This window comes from Poromitra crassiceps, assembly GCF_964638095.1.
Source record: "Poromitra crassiceps genome assembly, chromosome: 10".
Classification (NCBI taxonomy): Eukaryota; Metazoa; Chordata; class Actinopteri; order Beryciformes; family Melamphaidae; genus Poromitra; species Poromitra crassiceps.
In genome coordinates, this window is record NC_139631.1 from 37,947,402 (window position 1) to 37,960,063 (window position 12,662).

At 40.2% G+C, this 12,662-nt stretch overlaps 1 protein-coding gene across 4 annotated transcripts; it reads right to left on the reverse strand.

Moving 5' to 3' along the window:
• Nucleotides 1-344: 344 nt before the first annotated feature.
• On the reverse strand, nucleotides 345-11,171 carry LOC310783988 (uncharacterized protein). Of its 4 annotated transcripts, XM_083644932.1 has the most exons (6): nucleotides 11,040-11,057; nucleotides 6,614-6,686; nucleotides 4,939-5,003; nucleotides 3,551-3,706; nucleotides 3,268-3,429; nucleotides 345-1,526 (listed from the first exon to the last, which is right to left on the reverse strand). In XM_083644932.1, the coding sequence occupies exons 3-6, from the start codon at nucleotides 4,976-4,978 to the stop codon at nucleotides 592-594; spliced, it is 1,293 nt and encodes a 430-aa protein (XP_083501058.1). In that variant the 5' UTR covers nucleotides 4,979-5,003; nucleotides 6,614-6,686; nucleotides 11,040-11,057; the 3' UTR covers nucleotides 345-591. The 4 variants fall into 4 exon arrangements, with proteins under 4 accessions (XP_083501058.1, XP_083501057.1, XP_083501060.1 ...); XM_083644931.1 differs by lacking the exon at nucleotides 6,614-6,686 and having other exon boundaries at nucleotides 11,040-11,171; XM_083644934.1 differs by lacking the exons at nucleotides 6,614-6,686; nucleotides 11,040-11,057 and adding an exon at nucleotides 5,229-5,401.
• Between the last annotated feature and the right edge of the window lie 1,491 nt (nucleotides 11,172-12,662).

Here is a 12,662-nt window from a genome sequence, read left to right on the forward strand (position 1 = left end):
AGACTGCATCTAGAGGTTTAAGGGTAGAAGTGGGAGAGTACATGTAAACCACATCATGAGAGTCTAACACGGATAAAAACATTGACTGTACAATTTGTTTTCAGCAATATTGAGTAAAACATGACTTATTTCTATAAAAGAATGCTAGCTTTCAATGATTTAGTCAATTCACTAATATGTTTTTGAAGCATAGATTGTCATCCAGCCGGAATCCAAGGTATTTATACTGTGTTCCATTTAGGGTGGAAATATTAACTTCTACGGAACTGATATTAATTTTTTTTTAAACATTCACTTAGTTTTATCAGAATTTAAAACTAATTTTGCTTTGACATAAGTTGTGCTTTTCTTTTAATGTAAAAAGTGACTACGGTAGTTGCTGCCATTTTTTTTTTTTTTTTTTTTTACCTGTGTTGGACTGTGTTGGATCTTGCACACCTCTGAACAATGTCTTCAGGTTGACACAGCTTACCATGCTTCCTTGAGATTCATTACAAATTGTAAAGCTCTGACTCACCACTGTGAGTGATATTCTCGGGTAGGATGGCCCGCTCTGGCCACACGTAAGCTCTGTCATTAGTACATTTTTAATTATAAGGCTTTTCTTGGTGTGCTCTCAGGCTTTATCTCATCTTTAAAAGCCTTCCATACCGCTTTCGGGTTTTCTGCTCCCGCAAATAATTTATTTCCCTTTCTAGCTGCTTCAATAGTAACCTCTCCTGCTTCTGCTAATACTACTAGGGCTGTCTCACCTTTCTTTATTCCTACCCACACACCAAGGAAGAATGTTAATAATAATGCTGGTCCCACAGTTGCCCATTTGAACATACGCATTTTAAAGACTGTCTTTTTGGCCTCATTATCTGAGACGTTTGTGTTGTTAGCCTGCACTTGTTGTATCTCTCTATTCACTTCTTTCAGGCCATCATTGGTGTAGCAGGGATTTTCCTTGACTATCTTGTCTATAGTGTCGAGCAGCGCTACCACCTGGACCTGATTTCTGTTGTTATCCTGCTCGTTGTTCCGGTTTTCATTATCAAAGACGTGATACCGGCCACCACACTTCTCCACAAGAGCTTTCACATGTGGATATTCATCGATAAACTCCTTAATTGGAGTGGCACCGAGCTTGTTAACGTGGGTGAAGAGAACCACAGCATGTCTGAAAACTGTTTCTGACATAGTCATGATTTGGTCGATGACTGCCTTCTCATCAAGCTCGATGGGCTCCACCTTCAGCACAATGAGGAAAGCGTGAAATCCAGAAGAGCACTCTGTGATACAGCTCACTATCGCCTCCCTTGATCTCTTATCCTCAGGCAAGGCTGTGTTAAAGATTCCTGGACTGTCGATCAAAGTAACGCTTCTCCCCTCCACAGTTCTCGTCTCTGTTTGACACTTGTTTGTTTTAGAGTTCAGAATCTCCTTCAGATCACTTGTCTGGAACACAGTATCTCCAAATATGGTGTTTCCTGTGCTGCTCATCCCAGCTCCAGTTTTCCCCGCCAGGACAATCCTCCATGTATCTAGAAGAGAATAATAAGTCTATATCAGTAATACTGTCTCTTTGGTTTTGTTTACATGCTGTATTGGATTGTATTATTTACACAAGCATGGCATTCAAGAACTTTGTATTTTGACTGATTAACAATCTTTTGTTGTATTTAGTCGAGCAAGTTAAGTCAGTTCAATGCAGTCTACCAGCAGGACTGTAAAACAGAGGGTCTTTTGCTGGTCGGGGCATTTATAGGGGCAAGTTGCGAGAACAATCTACATTCAATGTCAAACCAGGGAGGAGTCCTTTCAGGTGGCAATGTCCACTGAAAGGACATTGCCCGACGCCCCGAACGACGAGAGGATGCACCACTTCAGCGAGCAGGATATTGCATATTTTGGTGAGGGGTTCCTATATGAAGGAAACCCCCAGGGGGCACCGGGAGAACATGCAAACTCCACACAGAAAGGCCCCGTTGACGACCCCACCCGGGCGGTGGGCACTCGAGGACATGCGGACGGGCACACACTCCTTCAGTGCTCACAGCGTCCCAGGTGGGAATCGAACCCAGGACCTTTTAGCTGTGAGGCGACAGCGCTACCACTGCGCCACCACCGTGCCCCCTGTCATGATGGTGTTTATGACAAAATAAAGACGGCGTTTGTCCGTCCGGTTTAATCTTTAATCTTAAAAGTCCCACATGGAGTAGTGATTCTACGGTCGAGCTTTATCTTCCTCCCGGGGGTGATACTGCAGGAGGACAGGAGAAACTCACAGACAGGACGAGTTCGTCCATGAATGGTGCCGGCGGCGGGACCTCCCAAGTGCTTTAATGAGCATGCCTGTGACAATTAGTGTGGGCACGCTTTACACCGCTTTTGGCCATGGGGGCGTAAACCAAGGAAACAGGAAACAACACCGGAAACAAGTGCGGGGGAAAAACGTCTTTGTTGCCGTTAGCTTGACGCGACGACTCAAGGTTACGTTAGCTAGAGCCTGATAAAAAGAACAACAACACAAGTTGTATAGTAGCGTTAGCACATTTCTCTAGTAGTCACTGCCGAGGAAGGTTTCTGGAGAGCCAAAGACAATGGAGTACTCGCCATGTGTAATCTTATGATCAATGTCCATGTCTTTCCCAGCACAGGCAGCAGAGATGCCTTTGGATTTCAACTGTTGTGCTTGATCCTCCGTTATCGATAACAGCGGACAGACAACTATAACTATTCCATCAACTGGCCATTTGTTTGAAAAGTAAAGCTTCTGTAATGGCTTAAAATATGTGATATTGTGAATCTGCGATGTTTCTACAAGAACTTCTTAAAAAACTTTGTTCCGTACGTCCATCTTTTGTTTTGTTGTTTGCCGTTTTATCTTCTTATTCGATGTGTCTGATTCTCAAGTGAACGAGCTGTTTCCGCTGCTTGTTTCCTGTCTAGGGCGGGCTCTAGGCCGGAAACAGGCCCAGTGAAAAAATCCCTTGTAAACGGAGGCCAGGCTCTTTCTCGCCGAGAAGAGCCTGGTGACGCGAGGTTAGCGACGATGCACGCTACCAGTGACGAACCAAGCTCATTCCTACAACAGCAGACGGCTGGTTCTCCAAACATATCTGCGGGGAGTCCAGAAGTCCCTTCGCGAAATATGGCGCCCCAAGCGCCCGACCGGATCTCCACAACACTATTGCTTGTATAAAACATTTTACATTGTGAAAAATATATCGTTTTTACAACATGTGTCTAATTGTGTTGTCTCAATTGGAGAGGAGGAATTACCTTTGGTTGTTGGTGCAGACAGGTCACCTGAAGGAGTGGTTGTTCTTTTTGTTGTAGTTGTTTTTGTTGTTTTAGTTTCTGTTGTTGTTGCAGGCAGGTCAGCTCTAGTTGTTGTTGTTGTTGTTGTTGTTGTTTCAGTTGTTGTTGTTGCAGGCAGGTCAGCTGGAGCAAGATTAAAAAAACATTCTGTCATGTTTTTAAAGTTTTTCTACATTTAACTAGACAGGTTTTAACTTAAATTAATTGATGCATGAAATACTTAGATCCAGTTATCATTATTCACCATGTAATGGACGGCACAGTGGCTCAGTGGTTAACACTGTTGCCTCACAGCAAGAAGGTCCCGGGTTCGAACCCCGGTCTGTCCCAGGTCCTTTCTGTGTGGAGTTTGCATGTTCTCCCCGTGTCCGTGTGGGTTTTCTCCGGGTGCTCCGGTTTCCTCCCACCATAAAGAAAGACATGTATGTTAGGGTTAATACTCCTGTCAGTGCCCCTGACCAAGGTACTGGCAAAAAGAACTGGAGTTGGTCCCCGGGCGCTGCACAGTGGCTGCCCACTGCTCCTAGTTCTAGGAAGGTTCCTAGTAGAGGATGGGTCAAATGCAGAGGATGAATTTCCCCAAGGGGATAAATAAAGGATAACTTAACTTAATAATTAAATATAGCCGCAAGCGGCTCTAAACCAGACTGTAAACCATGCCAGAGTTATCTGGGATCCTGCACTTAAACCCAAAGGTATCTTTGGTGGTCATATTAATGCCAGAAGTATTATCTCGAAAACTGAACAATTTGAAAAAATTCTACTGCATTCTAATCTTGACTATTTGGGTATATCTGAAACCTGGCTGACTCCAACAACTTCTGCAGGCGTTGTCAATGTTTCTGGGTATAAATCGTTTAGAAGAGACCGCACCCACAGCAAAGGCGGGGGTGTCTTACTTTATATCAAAAACAACTTATAATGTAAACAGATTGATCTTCCCAACAGCGACCTTGAATGTGTTGGAGTCATGGTTACATTATCGCCTGAAATGTCTTTCATTATAATTGTTATATATAGACCACCTGATGAGAAAGATGTTTTCTTTGATAGTCTGTCCGAAATCTTGAAGGGCTGTGGCAATAAGGAGATCCTGTTAATGGGCGATTTAAATTCAAATTGGCTTGATAAAACATGCCGTAAAAAGCTAAAAAACATTACAAATAAACATATGTGTAGTTCTTCATAGATCTAGCCTCTTCATTTTGCGCTCAAAGTGCACCGGATAATGTAAAAAAAAATCTTCTGGGCGAGTATGCCTCCCGGCCCCCCCTAGGGGTCTGCGGACCCTCTGCCAAATGTTCCCACCAGTTTCTAAATCAAACCTACGCCCTTGTACGCATCTATTGATATAGGCCATGCCCATTTCCGTTTAACTAGATTTTCTGCCATTTTGAATTTTATGAAAGACCGCGGTTTTGTGAAAGACTGCACCGTATAATCGACTTCCAAAGTTCTGTGGGTTGGACCTATTTCACAAAAATTGCCATAACTCCGGAACGCATTGTCCGATGCGTACTTTGTACAGGTGTGCGGGTATGTCTCTGAGCTGATGAGAAAAAAACAATTATGTAATTTCATCTATAGGGGGTGCTATAGCAACATGAAGTACCTGTAGCTCACAATTCTTACCTTCATCGCCACGACACACACACGAATTGATATTTCCCATCTTCACGGAAGGCTCAGGAAGCACTCTGTGAGGAAATAAATGATTGTATTTTGAAGGAAGAGAGGAATTGCTGATTGTCCAGCCTCACTACTTGGATTGTCACTTGCAACTTTACACTTTGCACACATAGGCTGTTATGGAACTCAGACACACCTCTATTATACCACAGTGTCTCCAGGTGCTACTGTATCATGGTGGCACTCTAACTTGCATAATGTTTTGAGCAACTTTGATCTCTGTGAGAAAACACCTCCAAAAATGTGCTGGGAGCAGGGATCAGGTGCTGGGAGCAGGGATCAGGTGGTGGGAGCAGGGGTCAGGTGCTGGGAGCAGGGATCAGGTGCTGGGAGCAGGGATCAGGTGCTGGGAGCAGGGAGCAGGTGCTGGGAGCAGGGATCAGGTGCTGGGAGCAGGGATCAGGTGCTGGGAGCAGGGATCAGGTGGTGGGAGCAGGGATCAGGTGCTGGGAGCAGGGATCAGGTGGTGGGAGCAGGGATCAGGTGCTGGGAGCAGGGATCAGGTGCTGGGAGCAGGGATCAGGTGCTGGGAGCAGGGATCAGGTGCTGGGAGCAGGGATCAGCTGAGATTTGGCCAGAGAAATCCAGTTTAGAGAGCAGCTCTGAGCAGGAGGATTGCATGCTAGGTTGAGAAACGCTGGGGTGAGGAATTGGTTATTTGAATAATATTTGAGCCCCTGGTCACTAGCTATTTTCAAACTCAAAACACTGCATCTGCACCTCTGTGCAAAATACTACATCACCCGTATGAGCAGGGACAAGTGAGAAATGCAGTTAAATGCAGCTAAAAGCGCCATTTCAGTGCTGCTGTGTTTAAACAAATGCTGCCTTCAAATGCAATGATGTCATCCATACTGTGCTTTACTTTCCGTTTCGCAAAGTCAAGGAAGGATCCTCATTTGGCTGAATTTCAAGGATGTTACGTCATCGGAGGCTGCCGGAGTTCTGTTCCAATGTCCCAATCTTACAAAGGACTGTGTCCTCAGAAGCAAGAAATGTTGATCATTTATTTGGATAGGGACAGATAAACATAACATTTACCAAGAAACGTCTGATGTTATGTATCACAGCATTTGTAGCCTAAGCTAATTTGCAATGCCCATCCCTATTATGTTATTAAAAGCATCTGTGACCGTGATGCAATCGCACACTCGCTAGCCTGTTCCAAATGTTTACTCTTCCGATGTGAATAAAGACTCTGGTTTACAGAGGTAGGAAGTGACTAGGAAGGACAAGTTCTGCTGAGGAAGGATCCTTGACATTGAGAAATGGTGAGTGTCTGCGTTTCCCTGTGATCGCTAGGCTGCAGCAGGCAAATTGTTGAAGCTAGAGACAAGCATTTATACTGGATCAAATGATAGGGCAGGGGTGTGGCAAGGGATGCGATGCATCGCGAGGACAGCAAGCACAATTAAATTTTCTTTAGGAAATTTAGTCCATTCTAGTTCAATCTTGGGAGACAATTCATCTTCAGGACATTAACTTTTCCCCATAATGATAAAAAATAATGGTGACCATCTTTCCATATCCAAAGAGATCTTCTAAAAAAGAGGGTCCAAATAATTTTCAATTATTTAACCAATTTGTTGAGGGAAGAGAATACCAAGATATTTTATACCTTCAGTAGGCCACTGAAACAGAGTTTTTGGGCAGAAGCCTACGAGGTCATGGAAGAGCCTAGACCAATTAACCTGTTGATAAAATACAGAAGATTCACCAATTTATTATTATTTTATTCTAAATTGTGGTTTTTATATTTTTATGTTTTACTCCATTGATTTTATCCATTGTAAATATTCTCGTGTTTCAGTTACATAAACTGCCAAGAGAATATTATATTCAATAAAGAAAACTTGAAAACTTATACCCGGATAGCTCAGAGAACGATTCAATATTACCCAAAAGTGCTGGGACATATTTAACTTTGTCCGAAGTGTCATCTGAAGCTGTATTTATACCAAAATGTCTATATTCTGTTGTTCTAAAGAGAATGGTGACGGGGGAAGGGGGGAGTATAATTTACATTTTGGGCTCAAGATTCCTATGAAAATCCCCTCCAAATGAATGAATGAACGAACGAATAAATAAATAAATAAATAAATAAATAAATAAATAAATAAATAAAACTTAAAATAAAGAAAAAAGAAAAAGCTCGTATAATGCACATGCTCAACCAAAAAAAGTCACCTGGGGAGATAACACTGCAGTGACATCACTCACCCAGCCAGGCTGCTGTACAGCAGGCCCTCTAATATTTTTTGTTTGTTTGTTTTTGTTTGTTTGTTTGTTTTTTGCTGTACAGCAGCCAAGCTGGTGTTATCTGCCTAGCTTACTTTTTATTGAGCACGTGCCAGCTGCTTTACAGAAACCAACCTGCAGCAGGTAACGCTATGAGTTGGCCAAACAAACGTTGATATCTCAAAAACTATACATCACATCACTTATATTTTGACATGAGTGAGAGCAGAATTAGCTCGAGTTTGATGTATATGCAGGGCCACGGGAAGTAGGGGTGCTGCAGGTGCTGCAGCACCCCCTAGATTTTTTCCCCAATTTTTTTTTTTTTTTACAAATGTAATTAAAAATATTTTGCAATGCACTATGTTCCTTTCTTATGGAAGCCCATAGCTGACTCAATTCAAATGATAATTTAAACTTGAAAATGGTAATGTAATTCCTCAATAACATTATCATTTTCAACACATGTGTGTGTTATTTCAGTAAAAATTAAAATTAAAATGGAATAATCCAATTTTCATTTTCATTTTCATATACTTGTAAGGGCTTTCTATGACTTTCTATTTCTATGACTTCTATGAAGAATTAAAATGACAAGCTGTTTGACATTTAATTTTCAAAGTCCATAGCCCGCTCTACAATGGACTATATTAAAATGGTAATTTAAATTTGGTAATGAAAATGCAATCCGAAAAATGCAGCCTAATTTTCCATCTCTGCAAGCATTATTTAAGTCACAATTCAAATTAAAATGCATTTTTGTAGAAAATGTCAAATGATAATTTAAATGGTATTTGACATTTCATTTTAATTTAGTCATACTGCTTTTCAATGGACTATATCAAACTTGTAATTTAAATGTGCAAATCTAAATGCAATCCAAAAAATCCAGCCTAATTTTCCATCCCTGCAAGCATTATTTAAGTCACAATTCAAATGAAAATGCATTTGTATTTGACATTACATGTTTGACATTCGACATTACATTATCAAAGACTGAACATGCTTTGCAATGTACTCTATTCAAATGAAAAACAGCAAAACAGCGCCTCCCGTGTATTGCAGGTTCATTTCGTGCGCTATCACTGACAAAACTCAAATGGAAATGGCAATCTGTCAGGCCGCTCGTCAAGGCGGGCCTTCACTTAGGAGGATGTCACTCATTGGCTACTTTCAGGCTGCCCCAGTTGACCGCGGAAGTGTTGAAATTTGTTGTCGAAAGTGTTGAGGCCCAAATCGTTTCCCCAGAATGTGTCTCTAGGAGCACGTTTCAGGCCATTTGGAGTCGATTGGTACTAGCCTTGAAAGTAGTTTTTGGCAACTTTTACTTAGGAAAAGTACTTGAGAAAAAAACAGTTGTATTTATTTTAAAAAAAAAATTATTTTTTTTATAGTCGTGTAACCACTCTATTTAGTGTAGAATTGGGCGATAAATCCAACCCGACCACTCCCGCGTCGATCCGAGCACGGGAAATGGTCGAACCGCGACTTCCGGTTTTCATGAAAAAGTTACAACATCAGATGATCATAACTCCTAGGAAAATGGATGAAACTGCATGAAACTTTGTGCCAGAATACATCTTATGACATAGATGCTTTTTTTTTTTAAATTTGGTGCAATTTGGAGCCAAAAAAAAACGGTCTTTCTGAAGGTTTTTTGCATGTATCTCGGGAACGGAAACAGCTACAGACACGGGACTGACACCGTTAGTTAGATCGTCGAATTTTACATCTAGTAGATGTAGCGTCGAAGTTCGGGAATCAACGATGGGGGCGCATAGCAACGCACAAGTTTTGAAAAAGTAGGTACAACATCAGATGATCATAACTCCTAGGAAAACGGATGAAACTGCATGAAACTTTGTGTCAGAATACATCTCATGGCATAGATGCTTCGGTTTAATTTTGGTGTAATTTGGAGCAAAAAAAAAAAAAGTTTTTTTTGACACAAAAAAAAACTCCAAATTGCACCAATTTTAAACCGAAGTATATACTGTATGTCGGGAGATGTCTTCACGCACAAAGTTTCATGCAGTTTAAGCCATTGTCCTAGGAGTTATAAGCATCTGATGTTGTAACTACAAACCTCTGGGTCTGTTTACTTCCGCGGTCGACTGGGGCAACCTGAAAGTAGCCAATGATTGACATCCTCCTAAGTGAAGGCCCGCCTTGACGAGCGGCCTGACAGATTGCTATTTCCATTTGAGTTTTGTCAGTGATAGCGCACGAAGTGAACATGCAACACGGGAGGCGCTGTTTTGCTGTTTTTCATTTGAATAGAGTACATTGCAAAGCATGTTCAGTCTTTGATAATGTAACATCGAATGTCAAACATGTAATGTCAAATACAAATGCATTTTCATTTGAATTGTGACTTAAATAATGCTTGCAGGGATGGAAAATTAGGCTGGATTTTTTGGATTGCATTTACATTTCCACATTTAAATTACAAGTTTGATATAGTCCATTGAAAAGCAGTATGACTAAATTAAAATGAAATGTCAAATACCATTTAAATTATCATTTGACATTTTCTACAAAAATGCATTTTAATTTGAATTGTGACTTAAATAATGCTTGCAGAGATGGAAAATTAGGCTGCATTTTTCGGATTGCATTTTCATTACCAAATTTAAATTACCATTTTAATATAGTCCATTGTAGAGCGGGCTATGGACTTTGAAAATTAAATGTCAAACAGCTTGTCATTTTAATTCTTATATAGTCATAGAAAGCCCTTACAAGTATATGAAAATGAAAATGAAAATTGGATAATTCCATTTTAATTTTAATTTTTACTGAAATAACACACACATTTGTTGAAAATGATAATGTTATTGAGGAATTACATTACCATTTTCAAGTTTAAATTATCATTTGAATTGAGTCAGCTATGGGCTTCCATACTTTCTTGTTTAAGAATGTTTCGGGAAATGATTGCATTATTGATATACTGAAAATGTAGCCTATTTAAATAGAATTATCAACAATAACAATCAAGGAAGTTACATGCTTGTAGGCTAGAGAAGAAGAAGCGCGCATGCACGCACATGTTGTGTTGAACCAACCAACAACCAATACGAATTGTTTAATCTGGCAATAAAGAAATGTGAACTTGACATGCTATTTTAATAGCCTACTCAAAAATGCACCTCCCACTATACAGCAAAGAGAGGAGTCAATGTTTCTTGATATATGCCATTCAGATCAGAATAATTAGTCTAGTCATTAAGTTTGCTGATAATATTTCTATCATGTTAAGTCTGTGTCATGTTAACTGGTGTAATTCAGAGCAAATAGGGAGATATAGAGCATTATCATCATGCTATATATCTCCCTCTTTGCTCTGAATGAGTGAGAAAAGGAGAAAATACTGAATAATTACATCACAACAGTATCCTAATGTTAATTTAAAATAAGATATTCCTCTAAATATGGCAAAAAAATGTAAAAAAAAAAACTTACATTTTTTTTCCGAGAGTCCCTTCCTCCCAGCACCCCCTGCTTAAAATGACTTCCAGCGGCCCTGATGCACGTTGTGTTATAGTTGTGTATCAACTGTCGCAGTTTTAAAAATGTAAACAGGGTCAGCCGGCTAAAGTCAGACTTTCAAGCCTCCCAGCTCATAGGGTTCCATTACCGTTGCCACCCAGTGATGCGGTTTGTTGACCAAAATGCTGCAAAGTGAATATGAATGCAAAGTGGTCTCCACCCTGCACCATGCTCTTTAGAGTTCTGCTTGTGTCATCTTAATTACATTGCTCATTGTTGACAGATAAATAATGAAAGAAGAAAACTTAACTCACCGGCCAAGGCACCCTAGTTGTCAGAAAACAGATGAGTGAAGAGTAACAGCTCCGTAACAAGGTAACTGGCTTTATAGAGAGCCAAAGTGGTCACTTCCTGCTTCAGCACTGTACCAGAGATTTTCATCTGCCATTTATTTTCCCAGACATTTTGTAAAATGCTTATAAAAATAGTTTTAATTGTTCATACCAAACGGTTCAGATATATTTAGAAACAGGAGAGACCACATAACATTTCACTCAGACCAAAACGTAAAAAAAAAATGCAGGTTTAAAGAAAATATTTTTTTGATGTTTTTTTTTTAAAGTTTTGGTCCGAGTGAAATGTTCTATTGTTTCTCCCGATTCTAAATATATCTGAACCATTTGGTTTGACAAAGTAAAACTATTTTTATAAGCATTTTACAAAATGTCTATGGGAAAATAAATTACGGAAGAAAATCTCGAGGTACAGTGCTGAAGCAGGAAGCGACGTTCACTTTGCCTCTCTATATTTTCTGCTGTTGATTCTTACTTCTTTTGCCCCTCCCACCCCCCACCCCCACCGGTTGGACTTCCTTACTGGCTGCAGAGTGAGTGGGAAGGAACAGTGTTGGGCAAGTTACTTTCAAAATGTAATATACTACATATTACTAGTTACTTACATTTGAAAGTAATATGTTAGCCTACTTTACAATATTACTGTCTGTGTAGAGTAACTTGTTACTTATTAGACTACTTTTGCATTACTTTCATCAAAATAACTGCAGTAGCAGAATGACATTGCTGCCCCAGAACCATCCCGAAAAATAATTTAAACCGTCTTGAAGTCAGTGTAAACCGTCCAAAATTCTAAGTGATCCTTTTCCTTTGTTATTGTCATCCATACTGGTTATTTACATGAAAACACACAATTTGATTAGCAGATGATTGTATTTTTATTTAAATATGTGATTTGATTAAAGAAATGTAACTCAATTTGTAACTTGTGTTACTTGACAAAGTAACTGGTATAATATTACTGAAATCCTTTTGGTATTAAATTACTCAGTTACTGCTAAAAGTAATATATTACATGTAATATATTACTTTTGTAATGAGTTACCCACAACACTGGGAAGGAATGAGATGAGAGGTTCGGTCTGGGGCGTAATTTCTGTCTTTTAGAATGCGCTCCATCGTTGACTTCATCCTGGAGTCATGCTGCGATCCTTAGGCTGTTCTCAGTAACGTTTTCAGCCGTGTGATGTCACTGAAACAGATATCCTGGGACCTTTAAGCAGTAGCAACTACAAACTGTAACCTCACGCGACATGAGGAAACTTTCCAGGGCAAACAGAATTACAATTTTCGCTTGTGAAATAGATTGGTGTGGACGGCTACTTTGTGTGTGAACTTCTGCACGTGTAGAGCAGGGCTAGGGAAAATGGGCCATAGCTGGGTTTAGTAAAGGTCATAGAGAGTCAGGCAGGGTTCGAATTGGAACAAGCTGCTGAACTGTGCACATGGTTCAGGGCTATACAACAGCAAAGATCTTGATAGTACTGTAGCCTCCAGAGAGTTAGACACTTAAAGAGAGATGAAATGTTGGTGCCGGAAACTTCCTCTGGTCATCTTTTTAAAGCAGCTACGAGCAAGATTTGT